This window comes from Malaya genurostris, chromosome 2 (genome assembly GCF_030247185.1).
Source record: "Malaya genurostris strain Urasoe2022 chromosome 2, Malgen_1.1, whole genome shotgun sequence".
Lineage (NCBI taxonomy): Eukaryota > Metazoa > Arthropoda > Insecta > Diptera > Culicidae > Malaya > Malaya genurostris.
Window position 1 is genome coordinate 73,833,996 of NC_080571.1, and position 26,415 is coordinate 73,860,410.

The 26,415-nt window shown below is 36.8% G+C and overlaps 1 protein-coding gene across 3 annotated transcripts in view; it reads left to right on the forward strand.

The window, feature by feature from the left end:
* LOC131433073 (mucin-2-like) overlaps nt 1-26,415 on the forward strand; it is a 235,204-nt gene that overhangs the window by 117,980 nt on the left and 90,809 nt on the right. For all 3 annotated transcript variants that reach the window (XM_058599833.1, XM_058599831.1, XM_058599832.1), the window contains exon 2: nt 18,894-19,147. In XM_058599833.1, the coding sequence (XP_058455816.1) occupies nt 18,894-19,147 (254 nt within the window). The remainder of the gene's footprint in view (nt 1-18,893; nt 19,148-26,415) is intronic.

The following is a 26,415-nucleotide window of genomic DNA, read 5'->3' on the forward strand; positions in this document are numbered from 1 at the left end:
TAAAACCTGTAAAATACTAGTAATACGTGTGTATAAACTGAATTTTAAAATTAGAATGACAAAAATGGATCTCTTAGTAAGCTTCCAGCGGTTTTATTTTAGTGTTTTAATGATACTTTTCGGTGAGAAATATAAATTATTTCTAACCGAAAAGTAACAATAAAGAAACAAAATTTAACGAAGTGTCGGTGACTAAATAGAAGACAAAATCTATCATTTGATCAAGTACGATAAAGTTACAGGGGTTTTGTCCTTAATTTCTTTAGAAACATTTTCATCAAAAACTTTAGATATTACCATTTTTCAGACCATGCATATCCAACAAATTTTTCGTTTTTCGAAGAGAAACGTATTTAAGTAAGAGCATTCTATATCGATAGTAACAAGCGGAAGTTGTGTGGTGACAAATTTGGACTGTAAGACGGATGAGGAAGTATTTCCTATGCTTTTTTTACGTTACCCTTTTTTATGTATCTATTTTTACAAACCAAATCCCAAATGACGTAATCTTCTTTTACGAACCAAATCCCACAAATCGTAAACTTTTTTTAACAAACCTACTTCGTAAAAATGTTTTCCGGCTCATTTATATTCCGTGGAAACTACTACAATATGAGTATTTTTGGAACGCGTTTAAAAAGTAAATTTCGGAAAATGATGTTTGAGATATTTTGGAAATCCATGAAAACTCTTACAATATAGGTATTTTCAGAACAGATTTCATAAATAAGTATCGGAAAACAATGTTTAGGAACATTATTTTCCGGTACCTATTCATCAAATCCGTTCTGAAAATACCCAAATTGTAAGGGTTTTCAAAAAAATATCAACAAACCGGAAATCGCCATCTAGGAATTCAGAGCCTCCTCCAACATCGTTTTCCGACTTCTACTTATCAAACCCGCTCCAAAAATATCCTAAGTGTATTTCCTAAATGTCAATAAACCGGAAGTCGCCTTCTTGGATTTTGAAACGACACCAAACATCTTTTTTTTGTAACTACTCTTCACATCCGTTCCGCAAATAGTCAAGTCCCAAAAAACGTAAACTTTTTTTTACTAGCTACCTCGATGTACGAATTGCCGTATTTAAAAAAGGTTTTGACTAGTATTGCAACGTTAGGCCTAGCGTTGCGGTGCTGTCAAATTACGAACTAGTTCTTTAGGTGGGCCACTTCGCCGAATGCCATTTCGGCGAAAGCCTTTTCGCCGAAAGGGTCATTTCGTCGAATCCTGAAATCGTCTTAAAATCGTAATTAGAATTGATTTGAAATAAAAACAAATAAAAGATTATAGCGTTAACGCCCGATTTGTTGAAATACAGTTGTACTTCTTGAATAAAGATTGATTCTTGTACTCTTGAAAAAAGATTGATTCATGAACCTCAGAACGGAGTTCCCAAGAAAATTTGTTGACTATTAGCTACCAAGCATCAAAGCAATTGCATAGGTGTATCTACCAGGCAAATGTATGTGGTATTTTTCGTTGATTAAGTGAAAATGAACAAATATCTAAGGCTACGCCACACCGTTTTGGTTTATGTGCTGTCCGACCTCGCTACCGCTTGTTCGGACCTAACCAAAGAAATCTAGCTTTGAGTAGACCGGGAAAACGAGGCGGTTACAGGTTTGTATGCAAGAGACCTATTAGGCAAAACGACTTTCGGCGAAATGGCATTCGGCGAAACGACTTTCGGCGAAATGACTTGCTCCCATAGTTTAAATCCAATTATTTACATGCTACTTTCAAAGAACTCAATAAGTCCTGATAAATAACGGAGTAGGATATCATGGGTGATCACTGATTCTAAGTACTTGATATCTGACCGTATCTAGAAATGCTCAACTCCAGAGACGAAACACAGACTTTTTTTTTTTCCATAAATACGTTTATTTCTTAAGGCAGTTTACATAAGTTTTTCTTCGCCGTAGCATCACTTTTACATAATATTCTTATCCTAATTTAATTCTAACATAGTCACAACGTTTTGCATTTATTAAAACATATTCTCTTATTACTTAAATATCATCTTAGGTAACTCGTCATTAATTATGAAATCTACTCGGAAATATTATTTGAACCAAACGATTAACTTCTATAAATTATAAAATAAGCTGTTATTTTCAGACATTTTGTTAATAATTTCATAAACTGTTTCGAGTTTGTTTGTATCATTACATTATTTTTATTCTAATTTAGCTATTGGTTGAACTCATGGACGCAGCTGGGATCAGAACTAAGTCTTGAAAGGGGCCTTTATTAAATTGAAACTCCAGTTTTCTTTATGAAATGATAAATAAGTTTCATGTATGAAAGGTCACGACAAGCAAGAATGTCTCGAACTGGGATATTGGATAGTCTACCTTGGGTACGCAAAGAATTTATTAGTTGAGATCTGACATCACGATACTCCACGCATGTCCAAACGACATGATCAATATCTCGATAACCTTCGCCACAAGCACAATGATTAGTCTCGGAGAGCCCAATTCGAAGGAGATGTGCATCTAACGTGTAGTGATTGGACATGAGTCTAGACATCACACGAATGAAATCTCTACTCACATCCAGTCCCCTGAACCATGCCTTTGTCGATATTTTCGGAATAATTGAGTGCATCCACCGACCCAGATCATCTTTATCCCAAGAAGCTTGCCAGCTGGCAAGTGTTCTTTGGCGAGACGAGCTATAGAATTCGTTGAAAGCAATTGGTCTCTCATAAATTTCACCCTCAATAGCACCACGTTTGGCTAAAATATCGGCTCTTTCATTGCCAGGAATGGAGCAATGAGCCGGGACCCAGACTATAGTGATTAGATAATTATTGTTCAATATGTCGTTCAGGCACTGTTTTATTTTGCCCAGGAAAAACGGTTCAGTCTTGCCAGTCATGTTTGAGCGAATGGCTTCAATTGCACTCAGACTATCTGTGAAGAGGAAATAATGGTTTGGAATTAATGTGACGATTACACTCAAACTATATTGAACTGCTGCTAGCTCTGCTATATAAACAGATGCAGGTTCTTGAAGCCTAAATGAGGCCGAAACATTATTGTTGAACATACCAAACCCTGTCGCTTCTTCAATTCGCGATCCGTCCGTGTAAAACATATTCTCAGAGTCAATATGCCTGAACTTACTTGAAAATATTTTTGGGATTTCCGTCGAACGTAGATGATCCGGGATTCCACGCACTTCGCGCTGCATGGATGTATCGAAAAATAAAGTTGAGTCAGGGACATTTAGGAGGCTGACACGGATAGGAATATATCTTGAAGGGTTGATTTCCTGTGACATATGGTTAAAATATACTGTCATGAATTTTGTTTGAGATCGAAGCTCGACTAGTCGTTCGAAATTATTAATTACCATGGGATTCAGCACCTCACATCTTATTAGCAGGCGTGATGAAAGCTCCCAAAATCGATCTTTTAATGGAAGAACTCCCGCCAGAACTTCAAGACTCATTGTATGTGTCGAATGCATGCACCCTAAAGCAATTCGCAAACAACGATACTGAATTCGCTCCAGTTTGATAATATGAGAGTTTGCAGCGGAACGAAAGCAAACGCATCCATATTCCATCACTGAAAGTATCGTTGTCTGATACAATTTTATTAGATCTTCCGGATGAGCACCCCACCAAGATCCTGTTATTGTTCGAAGAAAATTTACTCTTTGTTGGCATTTTGTTATCAGAAACCTAATGTGTCCTCCCCACGTGCATTTGGAATCGAACCACACCCCGAGGTATTTAAAAGTTAAAACCTGTTGGATCATTCTTCCCATCATATGGAGCTGAAGCTGCGCGGGATCATGCTTTTTTGAAAAGACGACTAACTCTGTTTTCTCCGCAGAGAATTCGATACCAAGATGAACAGCCCAATCGGACAAGTTATCTAAGGTATCTTGCAATGGTTTATGCAGATCAATAGCTTTGGGTCCAGTAACTGAAACCACGCCATCATCTGCCAATTGTCTTAGTGTACATGGGGTTACTAGACAGCTGTCAATGTCATTTACGTAAAAATTATAGAGGAGCGGACTGAGGCATGAGCCTTGCGGGAGACCCATGTAACTATTTCTGAGTGTTGCCAAATCGCCATGTGAAAAATGCATGTGTTTCTCTGACAAAAGGTTGTGCAAATAATTATTTATAACCGCTGGGAGTCCATTTTGGTGAAGCTTGTCTGAAAGAACATCAATGGAAACTGAATCAAATGCTCCTTTAATGTCTAAAAATACAGATGCCATTTGTTGCTTTTGAGCGAAGGCAATTTGGATGTCAGACGAAAGTAATGCAAGGCAATCATTCGTCCCTTTATTTCTACGGAAGCCAAACTGAGTATCTGACAACAAACCGTTCGTCTCGACCCAAGTGTCGAGACGTCGTAGAATAATTTTTTCGAACAATTTTCTGATGCAGGACAACATCGCAATGGGTCTATATGAGTTGTGATTGGAAGCTGGTTTCCCCGGTTTTTGAATGGCGATAACTTTCACTTGTCTCCAGTCAGGTGGAACAATATTTTGCTCAAGAAACTTGTTGAACAATTCCAACAAACGTCTTTTTGCGAGGTTGGGCAGATTCTTCACCAAGTTGAATTTAATTCTGTCCAACCCTGGAGCGTTATTGTTACAAGACAAGAGTGCTATAGAAAATTCCATCATTGAAAATGGGTTATTAATAAAACCATTATTTGGAGGAGATTCCCGTATAATGCTCTGCGTAGGAACAGAATCTGGGCAAACTTTCCTAGCAAAGTCAAATATCCATCGGTTCGAGTATTCATCACTCTCATTGCCCACGGTACGATTCCTCATTCGTCTGGCCGTGTTCCAAAGAGTGCTCATTGAGGTATCTCTTGACAAACCTTCGACAAAATGTCTCCAATAGCTACATTTTTTGGCTCGAAGTATGCTCTTGTACTTGGTTTCTAAAACCATAAGTTTTTCAAAATTCTGAGGAGTTCCTCCTCCCCGTTTTAGAAACGTCTTGCAAGCATTTTGTTTTGCGAGTTTAGCCTCTGAGCACTCTTTGTCCCACCAGGGGTTGGGAGGCCTTCTGTTAGTCGTTGGCCCAGGAAAGCGTTTAGTTTGGGATTGTTCTGCTGCCTCCAGAATCGAACAAATGAGGAAGTCATATTCTTCAAGTGGAGGGAGCTCTTCCATTGAATTCAAAATACTAGAGATACTACTTTGGTATTTAATCCAGTCGATATTTTTTGTCAAATCATATGGAATACTAGCGGAAGTAGCAATGCAATTGCTACTGCTAATTGAGATGATGATTGGTAAATGATCGCTACCGTGTAAATCAGGCAGTATTTTCCAGGTGCAATCTAGTCGAATTGATGTTGAGCAAAGAGATAGATCTAATGCACTTGGGCGTGCCGGAGGTCTTGGGATCCGTGTCATGCTACCCATATTTAATACCGTCATGCTAAAATTGTCACAAATGTTTTGTATTAAAGATGATCTGCTATCATTGTAAACGGAACCCCACATAATACCGTGCGAATTTAAATCCCCCAGAATCAATCGTGGTGCAGGAAGGGCTTCAACCATTTCATTAAGCTGTTGCTGTCCAACTTGTGCTTTTGGAGGAATATAAACCGAAGCTATGCAAATATCTTTGCCTTTAATGTTTATTTGGCAAGCAACAACTTCTATACTAGAAGTTGAAGGGATGTTTAATCTATAAAAGGAATAGCATTTCTTAATTCCCAAAAGCACTCCACCATACGGAGAGTCTCTATCGAGACGTATAATGTTAAAATCATTAAAATTTAAAGCTATGTTTGAAGTAAGCCATGTTTCGCATAAAGCAAATACATCACATTTTTGACTATGCAATAATATTTTAAATGAATCAAGTTTTGGCATGATGCTTCGACAATTCCACTGCAGGACAGTGATTGTATCATTTGCGACGGGTGATAAATTATCCATCAAAAGATACAAAACCTGAGACAATTGGCCATTGAGCTGATAACTGCTTCAAAAAGGTTCTAGCTATTGGAAGGAATGCCATTATGAGGGTCTTTAAGGGTTCAGATATATTGAATGCTGAGAAAATCCATTCAACAATTTCCGAAAACTTCAGTAATCCTGTTGGTGGCTGTGAAATGGAGCCCACTGGATTATTATCTTTTTCTGTACTAGATCCTGGATTGGTTTGTGAATTTGACAAACCAGGAGGCACAGTCTTTGGTTTTGACTTTTTTTGTTTAACACGGGGATCTTTTTTTGAAGATGAAATTTTAGGTGTCTTTTTTGGTAATTTGGAGGAAGACTTCTTTCTCTTAACTGACCCTTGGGTAGTGATAAACGAATTACCTTCACTATTTTCGTCAGAGTCAGAGTCCTCTGGTTCCTCTAGATTTGAAAACCCGTTTTCGGTTTCCAAAGGGGGGACATCAATGACCGTTTTAAGCATTTCTGCATATGTGCGCTTAGACCGTGCTTTTAAAGAAAGCTTAATTTTGTCTTTGTGCACTTTAAATGCAGTGCATACTGAAATATCATCATGAGGACTATTCCCACAATAAATACATTTTTCAATTTCCTTGTTGCAATCATTATCTTTATGAGGCCCTTCACACTTAATACATTTTGGTTTATTACTACAGTAAGTAGCTGTGTGGCCGAATTTTTTGCAGTTCGTACAATTCATTACATTTGGAACAAAAAGCCGAACAGGGAGGCGAATTTTATCGACATAGACATGGGACGGCAACGCAGACCCGGCAAATGTCACTCGAAACGAGTCTGATGGGCGATAAACTTTTTTTTCCTCTTCATGAACTACTGAGTACAGTTGTTTGCACTCCAGTATTTTCACACCCTCAAGCATAGAGTTCTTGAAACGACCAACACCATGCTTGAGTAAATCATCTACCGAAAGACTCGCTTCGGTAACAACACCGTCAATTTCGACATCTTTGGAGGGTATGTAAACTTTATACTCTTTATTGAAATGTTCCGAAGAGACAATATCATTCGCGTGTTTCAAATTATTTACCACAACACGAATTTTATCGTTATTTACTTTTATGATCTCTTTGATTGAAGAGTATCGTGATGTCAAACCTTTATTAATTTGAAAAATGTTTAATGGCTTTGATATACGTCTAAAAAAGACTATCCAAGGCCCAGAAGAGCTCTCCTGATATTTTTTCGTTCGTGGGGGTATAGGATTCATGCTAGGATTTACGTCCATGGATTCATCCATCACATTAAAATTTTTAATCAAACTTTAAAGTAAAAAATGAAACCAACACTACACAGTACTCAATCAAAAGGAAAAGAAAAAACCCTTCTTAATCCACCTAGTGGTGTGATAATGCCTTTCTCTTCTTTCATAACATTCTCATGAAAATATATTTTATACTTTTATTAAATAATTTCGGATACTAGTTTTGACACTAATTGATTCAGATTGATTCGAGTAGTTCACAAAAGCATGCTTCAGTGTTTATGTCACACAGTCAGCAGCATATTTCCAATCTAGTGCTTGACATTTGCGTTGCCTATTTGTAATCAGTGATGCTAATCTAAAAATCCACCTAGTGGTGCGATAATGCCTTTCTCTTCTTTCATAACAGTCTCATGAAAATATGTTTCATACTTTTATTAAATAATTTTGGATACTAATTTTGACACCAATTGATTCAGATTGATTCGAGTAGGTCACAAAAGCATGCTTCAGAGTTTATGTCACACAGTCAGCATCATTTTTCCAAACTAGTGCTTGACATTTGCGTTGCCTATTTGTATAAGAACAGTGATGCTAATCTAAAAAAAGCCTTCTTAGTCCACTTAGTGGGATTTTCATATATCTTGAAAAATCACCATAGGGGGGAGTACATGAAATTTTCGAAATCGAAAAAAAATTTTTGATGCCAAACGGCTTAGAATTGCATGAAACGTCAAAATATAGTGTCATCTCGAAAAAAAAATTTTTTGAAAATATCGACTTTTTGGGACTTAGAAAAAATATGAAAATTTTTCTAAGTCCCAGAAAGTTGATTTTTTCAAAAAAATTTTTTTTTGAGATGACACTAAATTTCGATGTTTTATGCAGTTTTAAGAGTTTTGGCATCAAAAAAAATTTTCGATTTTGGAAATTTCATGTACTCCCCCCTATGGTGCTTTTTCAAGATCGATAATTGTCAAACCTTTACCACCGGGCAGCACCCCTTAAGCATGTCCGATTTAGGTCAAATTTTGCATGAAGGCTTTTTTCGAGGTGCTTAAACTTTTGAGCACTAGAACTTTACGAAAATAGAGTTGATCCCAAAATTTTGGCACCCTTATATATACAAGAGCGGTAAAAATCAACGTGTTTTGTCGGTTACGTCACTTATACCATCATATATCTGGAACCAAAAGTCACAACCATTTGATCTTCGAACTTGATCAACGGCCCGACAGTAGCTTTCAAACGAGCCCAAGTTTGTTAAAATCGGATCAGCCATCTCTGAGAAAATTGAGCGCGTTCAAATACAACGCTTTTTGTCGGTTACGTCACTTATACAATCATATCTCCGGAACCAAAAGTCACAACCATTTGATCTTCGAACTTGATCAATGGCCCGCCAGTAGCTTTCAAACGAGTCCAAGTTTGTTCAAATCGGTTCAGCCATCTCTGAGAAAATTGAGCGCGTTCAAATACAACGCTTTTTGTCGGTTACGTCACTTATACAATCATATCTCCGGAACCAAAAGTCACAGCCATTTTATCTTCGAACTTGATCAATGCCCCGATAGTAGCTTTCAAACGAGCCCAAGTTTGTTAAAATCGGTTGAGCCATCTCTGAGAAAATTGAGCGCGTTCAAATATCTTCGAAAAGTGCACACACATACACACATACACACATACACACACACACACACACACACACACACACACAGACATTTTCCGATCTCGTCGAGCTGAGTCGAATGGTATATAACACTATGGGTCTCCGAGGCTCCGTTCGAAAGTCGGTTTTTCCAGCAATTCTAATACCTTTCTATAGAGAAAGGCAAAACTTCTACCTTGAAATTGTTGTCTATCTCCGTTGCACTGCCGTGTAGATCCTCGTTGCTCTAGATGTTCTTGTTGGATGTATCTGGACGTTGATACAATGCTGAAGCTCACTGTAGCGATAGAATATGATGTAATGCTACTGCTACCTGACATCCAGCACCACTCGAATTCCGATTTGCTTTCGTCTTCGCCAGCTGTAACCAGCGCAGGTCACCGGTGTATACCTGCGTGTTGTATGGCAGTGGAAAGACCGAGTTGTCTTGTCTCCTTCTTCCTAGTGCTCCGCACCGATATGCTTCTGCACCGAAGTGCCTTCGCACCGGTGTGCCTTTGCACTCTCCTGCTTCTATGTGCCTTTGCACTCTTCCTCTTCGATGTGCCTTTGCACTCTCCTGCTCAGCACTTGTGGCTGTATATTGCGGCCTGGGTAGAGTTTGGGAAACGCCCTTTGTTGTTTCCTTCACCAGCTTGGCCCAGCACTAGGGCTCTCTTATGCAGCACGATTTTACGTTTTAACGGCTGCTGCCAACAGGTTTCTACCTGTAGTTCAACCGTTGTCGTATTTAACGCGTGTAAACCAACCAGCGTTATTAAACTGTACGCTTCTATACACAACCTTCTCGGTTGAACGGCTATTACTGAATGGAAACACAGACTTGGATGATATAAAAATTATGCAAATCCAATTCGCAAGCTTAGAGCAATTTGGGATCCAGTATTTTCCATGGTATCTAATACTCGGCTCCCGCATTTGAGATTTGAGAAGTCCAGTCTGGCAGTAATTTGTAAAGTTTTTCTTTAAAAACATGGCGTTGGTATAGAGTCTAATGAATGGCTTGTTTTGCTTCTTCATTCAATACAAATGAATACATGTCTGTTTACCCGAATACAAGTGAAATCCACTTTCGAATGCAAACAACAGATTATTCGAAATGTTTAAATCATTTCTCATGCAACAGTAAATGTTTCAAGCTGGGAATGGTTTTACAATTTAGGATAATGCATTGGCATTATAATTAACATTATGCATGTACATAAGTGTAAACCGAACAGTTTATCCAATATGGAAAGTACAACCTTAGCCCATAAATAAAAGTTTTGTTTTTATCTTTACAAAGAATGATGTAAACTTACAGTGTTCGTAGTTAGTATCTTACCATCTGATAATTATCCATCATCATCGCACCGGTGAGCAATCAATTATCGGTACTTATGACTCCTGCGAAGTAATCATCCGAACACCTCTCTACCTGCTCCATCAATCAGATTTTCATCCAACCACAGAGCCAGCCAGTGAGCCAGCCAACCCCGGTAGCGTGCGGTGCGAATTGCAAGGTTTCGAACATACACCGAAACACAAACGTACTGAAAAGTGTAACCGATTTGCATACCCAACAAACGACAACGAATGCTGATGTTCTTGGACGAATCGTGCCACTTTTGGTGTCCATTGCAATTCATCTGCTGGTGGAATTAACCTTGGCAAGATTAACCAATAAGAGTCATAATTGTGGTTTCGATTTAGGATGCTCGGTGTTTAATGACAAGCTTAAATGGAAGCCGCTAAAACACACAAATATTTGCAAATGTGTGGTCCATCCGGGTTTCCGGGTGCTGCCAATTAGAACCCATTTTCGCTTGACATGAGCCTGAGTGGACAGTCATTGAGCGGCGGTTGAGGACAGACCGACAGGCGGCACGCGTATAATTGGGGCAATTGACGAATTTTCATGAGTGTAAATTGCCAAACAATTGTCCGTCGATCGTATCATTTCGACACTATAATGAAACTAAAGTGGCTAAAAATTATTAGAAGCGTATCATGGTCACGACATTTCTAACACATTAACGTAGTGCTGACGGTTCCGTTCTTCAAGTTTGCTATTGTCACGATCATTAGTGACACTTATGTTTTTTTTCTATATTTGCAAGAATTTCATCTCGTGTTCATCGACGGTATAATTATAATAGTTATGTGAAGGATCCATTATTTTACTTGTTACTGAAACGCGATTCTCTCAATATCTTGGTGGAAGAAATCATTCTAGCTTCGGATTGTTTTGAAGCAATTAAGCAGTACTTTTGTAAAATAAAAAAAAAAACTCCAAGAGCCGTATTCCGTTCTGGTTTCGAAGGATTTATGTATATCTAACTAGGGATATATCTACCGGAAGATCTACGATTCGGTTGAATAGCGCATTACTTTGTCAAAGCTGACCAATCCTGTTTTCATCAGAATTTTTTATCAGATAAGTAATCAGTTATTTAGTGAAGACTTCTAGTTCTCTCCATAGTTCAATAATTAAATAAATTAATAAACCGAACATTGCAACCCATCTGAGAGGGCAGCAATAACCTAAATGCGAATTATATAAATTTTGTTCTTTATCTTGGTAAAGTAACTCAAAAACAGCACCGCACGGGCAAAATTCCGATTCTAGAAATGAGCAAATCGAGTCATGATTTGGGGAAAAGAGTATATTTTCATATTATGATAATACACCATGATTAAAAGTTCTCGGATCATGATTCATTTGGACTGATTTCGCTGAAATTTAAGCGTAACGCATTTGACGTTGATGGGTATAACTTCAGGCGTGTTTCTGCTACGATGGTAATCTTTGTAACATAAATTCAGGCGTTATGTTTCAAAATATGAATATGAAATGAAATTTCTTCTAATCAGAATCATTATCAATTAAAATATTATGTTTTTGAAAAACAACCACTTAAAAACAAACTCTATTTTCGAATTCTTGCAAATACCGCGGAATGATTTTGCTTTTTTTTCTCTCAATACATCATTTGCAAAATAGTCTTATTAAAAATATTTAGGCGAATCAATACACGGAAAGACCGAAATTAGCATTTTGGCGAAAAAATTAGTTGATTTTCTGATTTTGGTTAGTTATTTTTTGAGACAACTAAAAAAATCTTACTTTTGCTAATTTAGATTTTTTAATTCTAGTTTCCTTAATAATAATAAAATATTTGTTGAAATGAATAGAAGATACAAAAAACATCATTTGACGTGTACAATTAGAGTGCAACATTCGAAACTCACTTCTCTGTTTCGCGTAAAATATTATTACTCACAATTGCTTCAAATGCGCACAAATGCTTAATAAATACACTTTCCACTGACAGTTTATGTCATTTTTACATATCGGTTTAAAAATTTATATATGGATATATCGTAACACATGCGAAAAACATCTAAACAATTTGCAAGCAGTTTCAACAAGACTGTCCCTTTTAGCTTTTTAATGGATTGTTTTGCTTTGACACTTCTCATGAGTTTTTGGCTAATAAACTTGTTAATAAAAGCAATTTCATTTTTGTTTTCTTTGTGCTATCCTTCAGTAATGACGGTGATAGATAAATAGAATCAAATTTTCTGATTTTAATAACGAAATTAGTTGTCAATGAGAATTTCGTGTTGGATTGAAATATTGCTGGTTTGTGTCCAGAATATTCGCCAACTAAACACATTCTCTAAAAATAAGAGTTTTTTTTCAGCACAGTAAATTCTAAATTTTAACTAATTTTATAGTTATTTTGGAAATTTTGTTGTTAAAATCAACTAATTCAAAAACAGTAATACGAATTAGGCGCAGAGCTAATTTCGGTCGTTCCGTGACAGCTTGTGTTGCTGTATCTATGAAATAAATTGTTCAAAGTGGTTGAAATTTTTTCTTTCTTTTTTTCGTTAGATGGTTCCAAATTCATAGTCGAATTTATTTTTCGGTTCACGCTAGCTCTCGGAATATTATTCTAACAACAGACACATAAAATATGTTAGAATACATCCAGATATATTCATACAAAATGTAACGTGTTTAGTCTCTAATAATGTAAATTTTCGGTTCATTATCTTTATGTAAACATTTTCAGTACTTCTTGCTTTTCGATGTCTGCTTTTTACCTTAATCTATTAAGCAATCCGTCACATCATTTGAGGCAGAAGGTTTAAAGTGATATCCGGGTAGAAAATTGGAGTTACGAGCTTTGACAGAAATACATTCCTCAAGTAACGCATTTTCGGACCATGATTAATTTTCATGGGAGAAGACTTTTTGCTCATGGTTTCATCAGAAAAAAAAATATTGGCTTCATGATTTTATAATCATGACATCAGTAACGGATTTCTTTCCGTGCGTATATTGCAACATATCTTCGAAAATCATAATGTATTTTTCTGAGATCAGAAAATATATCTTAGTCACTGGGAGCTAGATTTGGACTATACGGTGAAAGAGGAATCAACTCGAAGTGTAATTTGTTCAACTATCGTTGCGGTGAAGCGGTGCATTGTCTTGGTGAAACAGTGTTTTTTTCTTTGATATCTGAGATCGTCGTACCTTGATTTTTGCCTTCAAAAGATCTAACAACGTTATGTGATAATCGCTATTGATTGTTTCTCATTTCTCAAGATAGTCGATGAAGATTACACCGTATGTGTTCCAAAATACTGAAACCATAACCTTCCTAGCTAATTGTTGTTCTTTTGGAGGCCTCGGGCGTGATTCACGGGTGGCAGTACACTCAGGTGATGATCGTTTTGATTCCGGAATGAAATGATGGATCCATGTTTTATCCATTGTTACATATCGACGTAAAAAATCTTATTTATTACTTGTAAACACAGGCAAACACTGCTCTAAATTATCAACACGTTGTTGTGTTTACGCGGCACCCTTTTTGAAAAGAGCTTTCTAATGGTCCAAAGTTCATGGACTTTGGAGAAGGGTAATCGTGTTTTTTTTATTTTATTATCTTTTTGCTCTCTTCTTGAGAAAATAAATTTATATGCGTTTTTCTGATAACCAATTTTTCGAAGTACGTGAACACGATCCTGCAAAATCTACTGAACGGATTCGTTTCAAACTTGAAACATATTTTCTTGGTATAAAATGCTTCCCCCCTACGTTTTTGAAATATTTCCATTCTCATTTAACGGTAGTTTTTCGCCTTAAAATTGGCAGAATATTTAGCGTAAGATAGCGTTTTTTGCTTAAATATGCCACGAACTGTTGAAAAATCAAAATAATAACTTGATAACGACGGAGGGGGGAGAAAAAACTCGTACTTTAAGTAAATTTAACATTTTTGATTTCAGTTAATTCTACGCCGAGTTATCGTGTTCACCGCGCAACGTGATTCTCAAAAGAGGTTTTGTGGAATGCTCTGTTACCGCCTTATTTTTTCTATATTATTATACGGAAATTTAACAAAATATTCTTTAATTGATGCAGTATAATGTAAAAAAAAGTTTGAATGAATTTGTTTAAACTGTTTCTCCATAAAAATTACAAAATAAAGTGTTTTTGATTCAAATTATCGCTTACTCCCCACGGTAAAAGAAATTATCTGCAACAACCTTTCTTGCTAGTAAAATTGATTAGTTACTTGGAACACTGCAAGAAAATCTTGAGCAAGACAACATACAATATTGCTGACTAAAAACACGACGAATTGACAGTGCCTACACGGAAATTTATCTGATTTTGAGTACTTTCCACCATACAATCGAGATTCCATTCTGTAACATAATTTTAGATGAAGTGACTCTGCGTAGTCTCCATAAGGGCTGCGCAGAAAATATACTGACAGGAGAGTTGAATCTACTTATTAGTGGGTAGGAGGAGGATTTACGAAGTATCCGGGCCTTGAGTGGCTGATGAAAAGCGGCCATGGATCAAGCTACATGGAGACGTTTGCTAGATACAGCAAAGAACACCACAGGACTAGTCTGATAGGGCACGGGCACTCGGGGCTCTGATCAGATTAAGTAATTCTAAGTATGTACTCTCATAGTAACTGACTGACGTATGCAAAAGCCATAAATCTGGCAACAGTAAACTCTGATTATTTATTTGATTGAAAATCCAAAGAGTGTTCGATTTTTATTTACAAATGCTGTCTCACTTGCTCCACTTTAGTGCAAAAAATTACAAACTAAAAAGTGTGTGAAATGAAGAAAATTGTTAATGAAATCCAGATACATACCCGGAATATACCTATGACATTAAAGACTTTTCAGCTGAAGAAATTATCTTAGTTTCAAGTAAGTAGTACATTTAAAGTAGAAAATGTACTCGGTATCTTAGAGCGTAAGCAATATGCCTAAAAAGTTATATTATTATTCTCATTTTTTTCAATGAGTGTAAATTTGATGAGTTGCATCAAGTATTGTGTTTGCTTGAAGATAACCTAAAATACCCCGCTTCAACGCCAAGTTGAATCAGACTAAATTGGCTCAAGTGGCATGTTCCCCTTGTTATTTGGAGATTTGTGCCACATATTTGATATTCGTTACAATCAGTTTTACAACAAGCGAAAACGCAATAAAACTGTAAGAACAGAAAATCGAGTCTATGTTTTGACACAAAACTTGGTTTGCTTCGAAGAATAATCGATTATTTTGGAGAAGAACTTAGACAGAAAAAAAACTTTATTTTCAAACACTTCTATAAAAACAATGCATCTGTTGCCACAAATTACTTCTGTACTGTTATAGAAAAAACTAAGGATGAACTTGATGACAGATTTCAGCAATTCAAAGTCAACAACACTCTAACGTATAATGTAAATCTTGTTAATACAAACAATAACGACAGCCACTATGAGATAATCCAAAAAATAATAAGTCTTTTATAAAAGATACTTCATTTTTTCGAAAACTATTTATTGTTGTTAAGGAAACAGTTTGTGGTGAAAAGTATGAAATTTTGTCAATAGGGTATTTGGCTCTTTCGACTCAAAAGGTTCCCGACACTTGTTCTAGGAGTCATTATGAGCATTTTATTGCTTTTTGGCAGTAAAATAACATTCTGTTGTTCAGATGAATATTTTCCTTAAAACATGGAGTTTTGTAAACAACTTTGAATAGTTTCAACTGTAACTTCTTAAATTTAATAGGAAACACTTGATATATACGCACAATGATGATTTTATTGTTTGTTTAAAATGAGTGGAGGAAGCAAGGAAGCATTTTTTTCATTTCAAACTTTTTTTTATAAATATATAACTTAGGTATCAGAACAAATTGGCTCAAATGGCACGTTTCCCTTGATATTTGGAGATTTGTGCCTATATATAATAGGTATATATAATATAAATATATATAGGTATAGAATTCACTCAAACTTTGTAAATATTTTCCGAGGCCCGGAGGGTTCGTCGAACTGAATCGATATAGTAATCGATTCAGCTCAATGAACTGAACAAATGTGTATGTGTGTGTGCAATGTACAACAAGTCGTACATTGCTGAAATCCGTCCATTTTTAACGGGAATATCGATATTTTTGTGGTTGCGAAATTTTCCCCTTTTCCAGCAGTAGATGTTTTGAGTGCTGTAAAGCGATAAAGCAAAGTGGAACGCGATTTTTGATACCGTATGCAATTGTTCCTTGCACCTATAATACTGTGTACAGCTCCCTTTTGTGTGGTCCCGTTTCGTTTTTAGCACGGTTCGTTTTTGCTAACATAATCGTTCGAATATGACATTTGTATTAGAAAGGTGACAGTATTTTCGAAATCAAAACAATTTCATAATTATAATCATAGAACATTATAAGAAGAACATAACTTCTTAGACCCTATACCATTCGAATCAGTTCGTCGATATCAGCAAATATGTGTGTGTGTGGCAAAAAATGTCATTCAATTTTATCGGAAATTGCCTAATCGATTTATACGGTCCTATGCTCTCATACAATGTTCCTGAATCGCATTAGGAGTCAACTTCTGGTTCCGGACCTACAGGATGATATGAGTTTTAAGATCCCATGAAAACTTTCTGTGTTTTAATCAGAGCTAACCTCTGGTTCTGGTGTAAAAATGTCAATGTCACATAAATTAATCAGGTTTATTGGGTTTGCAGATTTTGATAGTCGATGACCAAATAAACTTATTGCAATTATATCGGTATTCGGCTTTCGATCTCAAAAATTTTATTTGGAACGATCTAAGATTTCTCAAAGATGGCCACACAGATTTTCAAAATTTTCGAATCGAATTATAACCGCTTGGGGGAATTTAACCGAATGTATCGGAAATAGAGGAGTACGATCGTTTTCTCAAAGAAGGCAAAATCGAATTTCACAAACAAAAATTCAATTTAATAGACTTATGGTCCCATACAAATTTACTGAAGTTTATCCGACTCCGACGTCCAGTTATGGAATTTCTGAAATGATGAGTTTTTTTTCAAACCGTCATGAAGGATGGTGATGTGAGTGAAAGTCACTTCGAATCAATCGAATTTCACACGTTTAAATTTGAATTGTTAATATTATAGTTCCATCTATTTGTTCTTTTCGATCCGACTTGTGGTTCCGAATTTACAGGATAAATTTCGAACCATCACTTACAACGACAGTGCGAAATATTACAAAATTCATTAAAATTGGGCTCAGAACTGTTTTGATATATAATTACATTATTTAATGGTTAAACGAATCGAATCCCATCATACTCGCTCCGGTTCTGGAATTACCGGGAATAGTGGTCAAAATAGTTATAATGGAGCTTACTGTTATTGTATTATGAAAGACAAATTTCTAAAACAGGTTCTTCATTATTAAACTTGTACCGTTTTTTATACTAATAAAATAACGTATAGAACAGAGGACCAAGAATCGTATGCCAATCGATTCAGCTCGAAATATTGAGAAAACATTTGCTTGTGTGTACAGGACATAGAGTAGTTGAAATTTGTTTCAAAGTATCGATTTATCTAAACTGCCATTTTTTATTTATCGTGCTGGCAGTTTAGCAATGACACCCAGCGAAGGCACGCATCACAAACGAGTGATGAAACGTTACAGTTAAGCAATGACATACACCCTAAACGGGAAATGAAACATTTCAATGAGTTGTCACTCGTGGAACTGAGCAATTACACACTCCCAACAAAGTTTCTTGTTTGCATGAAAGCAAAAAATGTTTTAGTTTTTCTATGATTACTTTTTTGATTCCGGTTTCAAGAATGTTGCTGATAAGCCGTAGTATTAGGCACCTTCACTTACGTGAAACGACCACTACGTAACTGACATGAATGACTTTTATATGCCATTGAAAATTTTCAATGTGAAACGTTTCTGGTGAAGTGAAGAGGATTTTTGTTTTGCGTTTAACTGTATTCGTTCTCAGCCAAGTGACAGCATTTGAATACATCGAGTCTGTTTACCTGAATGGTTATGAAAAAAATCAACAGATATGCTAGTTAAATCAACAACTAAGTTGATTAAAATCTCTATTTCGTCTATTTTAATCAGTGCACATTTTTTCAAAGATTCCATTTCAATTCGTACAACCTATTTTAATTTTTTGTTTTCGGGAAACTTTTTGATTCTTATGCAAAAAATATGTTCTTTCTCAAATTGTTTGATTTACCAAAATGTTTAGTCAATTTATTACCATTTATTCCTGAACACAATTTTTGTACAAGTAACTGTTTTTGAGTGACAAACATTTGAAGAAAATGCATGCGAAAGCACATTGGCCCTTTTGATAAGTCAGTTTTGAGTCGAGTTGGTCTCTTCCAAACAGAAGTTTGTGACTTGGAAAAATAAAAACAGATTGCACACCATGAGAAGTTTAAATGTACGACACTATTGGTAATCGAATTGTCTTCTAAGATGTGTTTAAACGCATCCCAGGCTTGACATGTGAATTTGTGCCAAAAATCAGCCTAACGAAAGAAATAGTTGTAATAAGTCTTTGTCTATAATCAGTTAATATTTTTGCTTAATGCTATTATCACTGTACAAGTGTTTTTCAAATACTTAACCGATTCCAACATTTTACAGAATCCACTAACGGTAGTATTTTTCCGTTCCCTTCTTTCCCTAGGTAATTTTTTCTTCGGTCAACCCCAGGGTGGCCGGTTCGTGCCATCCTTCGAGAATCCCCGGAATGGGTTTTTTCCTTCGGCCATCCAACGAAATCAACCGCCCGATTCGTACCAGGAGCAGACGCTGTTCGTCGGTAGTCCCAGTAGTGGCCGGCAACCGGCTAGCCGTGGAGTTGGCACCGGCAGTGCAGACCGTGGATCAGCAGCAGACCCGAACGGTGTAACGCCGTCGTACTTTCAGTTCACCTACACGGTAAGTCACGCTACGTCAAAAGTTAGTTTTTAGTTGTTAGCGATTGCGCGCCTGATCTACTTACGTTTTGGCTGTCTGTATCATAGTCAGTAGTTAGTCAGTGTGTCATTATTACGGGGCGAGTGTTTTCGTTTGAATTTCGTTAACATCCAACTCGACGAGGTTACGGCATTTTGGAATAACTAGCCCGCTGTTATCGTTTTGTTTTATCGTGCTTGTGATGGAATTATCGCTAATCTGTTGTTTTAAATTGGCACTGTCTGTCAGTGGTGTGAAACGGTCAGTGTTTAAAGCTTTAATTGCGAAGGGTAAAGGATACCCAGATACAGCTGGCAAAAAAAATATAGCTTGGAATGACCTTGCCACTCTTTTTATTTTTTCATCCACACTTGGCTTCGGGCACCTGTTACTCTCGTTCGTGATTACTTACTTAGCCAGTGGAAATCCATCAAGTAAACAGGTTTGCCGAGTCTGATCGTAGATTGTACTCTTCATGATGCATGAACCGGCTTCTCCTATTACGCTTTGTGGCACAGAGACGGTAACAACTTTCGAACACCAACCTGCTAGAGGAGCCAGAAAAACGATCGGGAATGCGTGCTTGAAACCCGATGGAAATCGAAAGTGGAAACTGAACAATAATCAACGAGAGGAAAAGTGAACATCTCGAATGTAATCGCAGCCCCGTACTTCTCAAACCTCGTTGGTTTTCTTCGCGATTGGTTTGATTTTATTTCTTTTTTTGGGTTAGCGAACGCTTTTAGCGGAAAACATTTATTGGGTATTACGTATCGATCGAAAAATAAATTCAATTGAAAACACTTCGTTTGCTTTTTCTTGCTTGCTGAGCAAGAAAAAAAATCAACTTATTGGGCTTTTGAATTGATTATTACGCCGATTTGGTTTGTTGCTTGCCTCCCATGCAAGAAACTGCAGCAGGCGATGGTTTGTTCGAGGAACTTTGATTGAATAATTTAAGTAGATGTAAATTTGCTACCGAGCGTCGATTTGGAGAGTATTTTTGCTTAGTGCTTATTTGCTTATTCCAGTATCCAGAATGTTTACATGATTTAATGTTGTTAGATTTTTTATCTAAGAGCACCATTGTCAAATTTGATTCCTTCACCTTATTTCACTAGTACGGTGTTTTTTTCCTATACCGATGGGTTGTGAAACTAATTATTAGTCATCTTAAAACTAATCAGAGTTAAATAATTGGACTGCATGAAGAAACTACTAACTGCAGACTTCTCTGCATCCGATTTAGCTGCTTTTTCCAAGATTTTCAAATTTTTTCTACAGTGCTAGCTTGTTGTTTATATTGAGACAATTTTCTCTTCACGAGAACCCAATAGGTGAATTCGTCTATTTCAGTACAACATGGATTTCAGTACAACATTTGCTTGTTGACATTCCAAAACATCTTTGGCGTAGTGGCTAGATGACAAATCAGACCAGAAGAGCGAGGCTTCATAGAAATGGCAACAATCATCTTCTTTACGCATTCTTTACTGTGCATATCCTTGTTCACCGTTCCATAGTGATGAAACTTTTGTTTGCTCATCCAAAGCTGCATATTGCCAGCCAAACTAAATATTTTTTTGTGAAACTTTGCCTTTTTCTTCAATCTAAAATGTTCCTCTACGCCGGTCCGTTGCATGGCAGTATAAAAAGACTTTCCTGCGTAAGTTTTCCAGCACATAAGTTTCAGCTTCCATTATCACGCAAGAAAACTTCGTCAAATATTCGCGATTCTACTTGCGAGCCCGGGTTTTAGCCTTAACATTTTGTTTATCATTGCGGTTCGGTACAGTTCTCATCTTGAACGACTTTTACGTACCGAGAGATCATGTTTTTTTGGTGGTCCATGAGATCCGTTTTTGGTTCGTTCCCAGTCTTCCTGACTCAAATGTGTATCGAAATATTTAAGTACATTTTCGACAGTGCTCGCAGAGAAACCAAGCAATTTTTGTAAGTTTTCTTACTGATAGATTCGGATTTTCATTGCGACCGCACCCAATTGTACTTCGTACTTGCTCTTTTTTCGACGCCATCTTCGATCTGAAACTTTGTAGTATTGATTGATTTTACACAATAAACAGACATATGTTCATCAGTCTGCAAAATATTTCACGCGTTTTTGAAGTATTTCCAGAGATGTACCTATTTAGGGGTGTCCAGAATTTTTCACGAATAAGCCTTAGTTGATGGTCAACCGAATCGATTTCTGTTGTACCGATACCTGGTCTCAGGTTTCGGAAATACCATTGAAAGTTGAGCTCATCGTGTTTTCTCGAAAAAGACTTGATGGATTTTTCAAACACTAAGCGGTTCTCCAATGTGGCTATGCCAATAACGCAGAAAATCCACAAAACTGTTTCTTTTTGTATGACTACAAACTGTTCTCGATTATACCTGTTCCGGTTTCTGATTCCGGAAATACTAGAAATAGCGAAAAAAAAACTTTCTACTTGCATGTAAAATGGTAATGAGAAAAGTTTCATTACGCCACTAGGTGGTTTGAAACAGACTAAAGTCAGAAAATCCTGTGGGGAAAGAAGGTAACTTAGTGTAATTAGTTCCTTCGAATTACACTCTGGTGAAGGCATTTTGTATTAATCGAAAAAAGAGGTAGTCAGATGAAGTGCTGTAAACCTTCATTCAATTTCATTGAAATCGAATGTGTGCACACACTGACGATCACTCCACTACAGTAAACTTCACATTCTAACACACAATCTTCGCTGTCGCACCGAATGGGCATCATCCCGTCCTTCATTCGTTTAGCTTCCTACCGAAACTCAGTTTAACCACCGTCATTTTATCTCTTGAAGTAACAAAACATCTTTTACAATATAATGAGAGAGCGGCCTTTCAAGTGAGATTCATGAAAACTTTCGAATTAGTTCAAGATAATAGATGAAAGGTGAACCAGTCATGATAACTGAAATATCAATTTCAAAATTAAAGTAAATTAATTGTTCCTTCTTTCAGTTTTCATTTTTAATATTTCGAAACACATCTCAATACATTTCAAACAGTTGAAAATGATCGACTTTAACTTGCTGGTGATAATGGAAAACTCCAATAAAAACCGCCACCCTCTATTTATCTTTATGGTCGGAGAGAGTTTTGATTATCGAGTTGATGTTTATGCATATTCATTCGCACTTGCTCACTACCCGCAGTGAAGATAATGAAACAGATAGACTACATGGCACTACAAACTGAGCAAGCAAAACTTCAAGTGACTAGGTACGGTTATTCAATTTTCATCTAATAATGTTCGCTTTAAAAAAAGTTTTACCGCACTGGTCAGATGAGTTTTCACAATTGTTCAAATCCGTTTTTTTCGAAATCACAATATGTGCCCGTTCGTTGTTGTCATGGAAAACTTCTGAAGCACAACAACCTTTTATCTTCTTTGACTACTCGATCTAAAATCAATTTTTCTTTTTGCTATGGGATCTCTTTGACGACTTCTGTAAGGCATACGTTCTTCTAGAAGCTAAACGCATAAAATAATAGTGGCTCATTCAAGGACGCAAACAAATTTTATGAGCTCTAAAGCGAATAAGTTTCTGGAATGAGGATTTTGTACAACTTGACTTCACAAGAATTACTAAGTTCTGTAAATTTATGACTCGCAGATGTCAATGAATAAATTAACATTTTGCTTGATTTCTTGCAAGTTTTTTTTAATGATTCTCGAAAATCTATTACCGAATGAATTGTGGATTGTGGATACTCTGAACGTAATGAATGTGGTCGGCTGGTGTGCTTTAATTTTAAGCCTAATATCTATGAAGGGAGTACTAGACTTGTGATGCGACGTGTTGAAATTTCTGGTGGAGGAGTTGCCATAGAGACATGACTGTAATGAAACTGTGTGGGGCCCGAACACAGCTGAACTTGCTCGGTTCGTCTTTTCAATTTGGCTGTTTTTTTGTGTGTTTCACATGAAGGATAGTTTGATTGGTAAAACGATTTTCCGGGTAAAGTTAAATAAGTTTGTGGACTGCAGTGCGTTTAATATAAGGAAACTCATCAGCAAGGGCACTCATTTTTAATCGATGATCAAACCATGGCTCACAATGTAATCTATTTTTAAAATTACGGCACCAACCTTTGCTGCTCCCATCACAGTAGGTTTATCAACTGAGTATAGCTCACGATGAATTCCGGTAGCCAGTAGCGCGAACTTCACAGCTGGCGGGAGAAATGATTACCGTAGAGATTGTTTACTGTACGCACAGATAGGCAAGTGACAGCTGCCTCAAAACAACACATTAAACAGCTGTACGAGTTATGTACATGCACATGTTTTATTCATGCTGTATCAACTCGGTGCTGTTTTAGAACAATGTCCACCACAGCTCATGGTTCTCGTATGCACGGAATGCATAAGAACGCAGGTTCAAGTCCTGCATCTGGGTTTAGCTTTTTCCCAAAACAATAATCTTTTTTGTGAGCTTCGACTTAAATCGCTTTCTCAATATGTTTTTCCGCTCACTCATTACACAAATTGAACCTAGTTATACACACAAAAACATTGAATTTAACAGGTGACCTGATTTCTCATACGATGCAATTCATAAATACCTAATTTATCAAATGAGGGAAAATTCCGTTTGCAATGATTTAATGTTGTAAGAGACTGTAATTCTCATTCGACTAGCAAGTGTGCATGAATTTATATGCACCATTTACCAACCATGCAGATGTATACTTCTGTGGTTCAGTCGATTAATGGATGTACATTGTGATTCAATGATTCTCGGTTCAAGTCGCTGCTATTTTTTATATCAATGAATATACATGAAATGTTCTTAGACGTAAATTTACGTGAACTGTGACGCTTCATCAATGTTCATCTAAAAAGATGTAAAATCAAAAGATTTTTTCTTGAAGTGTATGGCGACATTTTCAAGACAGCTAACAGTTCGGCTGAAAAGTTCGTATCGTTTAATAGAAACACACATTTTTTTTTTGCCAAAATTCGTTTTTATTATTCAACATAATTGCCATCAGAGGCGATACAGCGATTATAGCGATCTTCCAACTTTTGAATACCATTTTTGTAGTACGATTTGTCCTTTGCCTCAAAATAGGCCTCAGTTTCAGCGATTACCTCTTCATTGCTTCTTAATTTTTTACCAGCGAGCATTCTCTTGAGGTCTGAGAACAGGAAAAAGTCACTGGGAGCCAAATCTGGAGAATACGGTGGATGAGGGAGCAATTCGAAGCCCAATTCGTTCAATTTCAGCATGGTTTTCATCGACTTGTGACACGGTGCATTGTCTTGATGAAACAAAACTTTTTTCTTCTTCAAATAAGGCCGTTTTTTTTAAATTTCGTTCTTCAAACGCTCTTATAACGCTATATAATAGTCACTGTTGATGGTTTTTCCCTTTTCAAGGTAGTCGATGAAAATTATACCATGCAAATCCCAAAATACAGACGCCATAACCTTACCGGCCGATTGTTGAGTCTTTCCACGCTTTGGGTTCGGTTCATCGCGTGCAGTCCACTCAGCTGACTGTCGATTGGACTCCGGAGTGAAGTGATGGAGCCATGTTTCGTCCATTGTTATATATCGACGAAAAAAATCGGTTTTATTTCGATATAACAGCTCCAAACACTGCTCAGAATCATCAATTCGTTGTTGTTTTTCATTGATTGTGAGCTCACGCGGCACCCATTTTGCACAAAGCTTTCTCATATCCAAATAGTCGTGAATAATATGTCTAACACGTTCCTTTGATATCTTTAGGGTGTCAGCTATCTCGATCAACTTCACTTTACGGTAATTGAAAATCATTTTGTGGATGTTTTTCACGTTTTCATCGGTAACAGCCTCTTTTGGACGTCCACTGCGTTCATCGTCTTCGGTGCTCATATGACCAGTACGAAATTTTGCAAACCACTTACGAATTGTTGCTTCGCCCGGTGCAGAGTCTGGATAACACTCATCAAGCCATTTTTTGGTATCGGCGGCACTTTTTTTTCCATCAAAAAGTAGTGTTTCATCAACACACAAAATTCCTTTTTTTCCATTTTTTTTTTCACAATAATAAAAGTAGCTTCACTCAAAATGCAATATCTCCCAAACTAATAATCAGACAGCTGTCAAATTTATACACGTATCTTTTGAAGGTTGGTACTAACTGAAAATGGTATGGATTTAATTCTAGTGGCGCCCTCTCATAGAAACGATACGAACTTTTCAGCCGATCTGTTAAAAAGAATCCTGCTTATTCCACCTAGTAGTGTCATAATGGCCTTTCTTTCTCCACTTAAATAATCTCATTAAAACATTTGTTAGATTCTATCCTCAGCCATTAGTATTGTAAGCTGATCAAATAACCCAATTGTAGTTTTCAAACGAGTCTAAGTCTATCGAAATCGAATCTTTCATCTCGTAGAAATATTGTTGTTTTGAAAACACTGGAATTTGTCGGTTACGTCACATATAAGATTGCATCTGCTGAACCGGAAACTTTCCCCATAACCCTTCCAAATTTGGTTGGCATTGTTGGTTTGCAAATAAACCTAAGTTTCTCTAAATTCTTTGAGTCGCTCGAGAAAATTCAGCCGAGGAAAAATGTGTGTTTAGTCGGTTACGTCACTTATACTATTACATCTTCAGAACCGGACATGCTGACTACCATTTGATTTTCGGATTCGATATTAAATTTGATAGTAGCTTTGAAGTGAGCCTAGCCGTGTTAAAATCGACATCCCTGAGACAATTGAACACTGTTCGGAGCACTTCTCTCGAACGCGAAACAGTCGAGAGCTGGCTTTATTCGCACTCGTTTGGTGCGAATTTCGCACTGCAAAAGTGCTCAAAGCTATCCAAATTATTCCAGATTTTCACTAAATTGATGATTTTTCATCTTCGATTTGCAAAGAAGCAATCTTAATAATTCTTTAGAAAACATTTGGAGCCATTAGAAGGGCTGATTTTGCATAATGTTACCCATCGTTGTTCATTTTTAGTTGTATTTTGCTCCAATGCAAACTACCAGCAGCAGGATGACGCAATCCCGGGTTGGCGGATCAAGCAGAAATCACCGCCACTTGATTTTCGAATTGGATTCACAACTCAATTCAAACGATCTGAAGCTTGTTGAAGTCAGTTCAGCCATCTCTGAGAAAATTTAGTGGTAAAAACAATATTTGAGAAGTGCACAGTGATACACACAGGCATTTGCTGATATCGGCTTGCTAAGTCGAACAGTATATGACTCTATGGGAAAAACGAG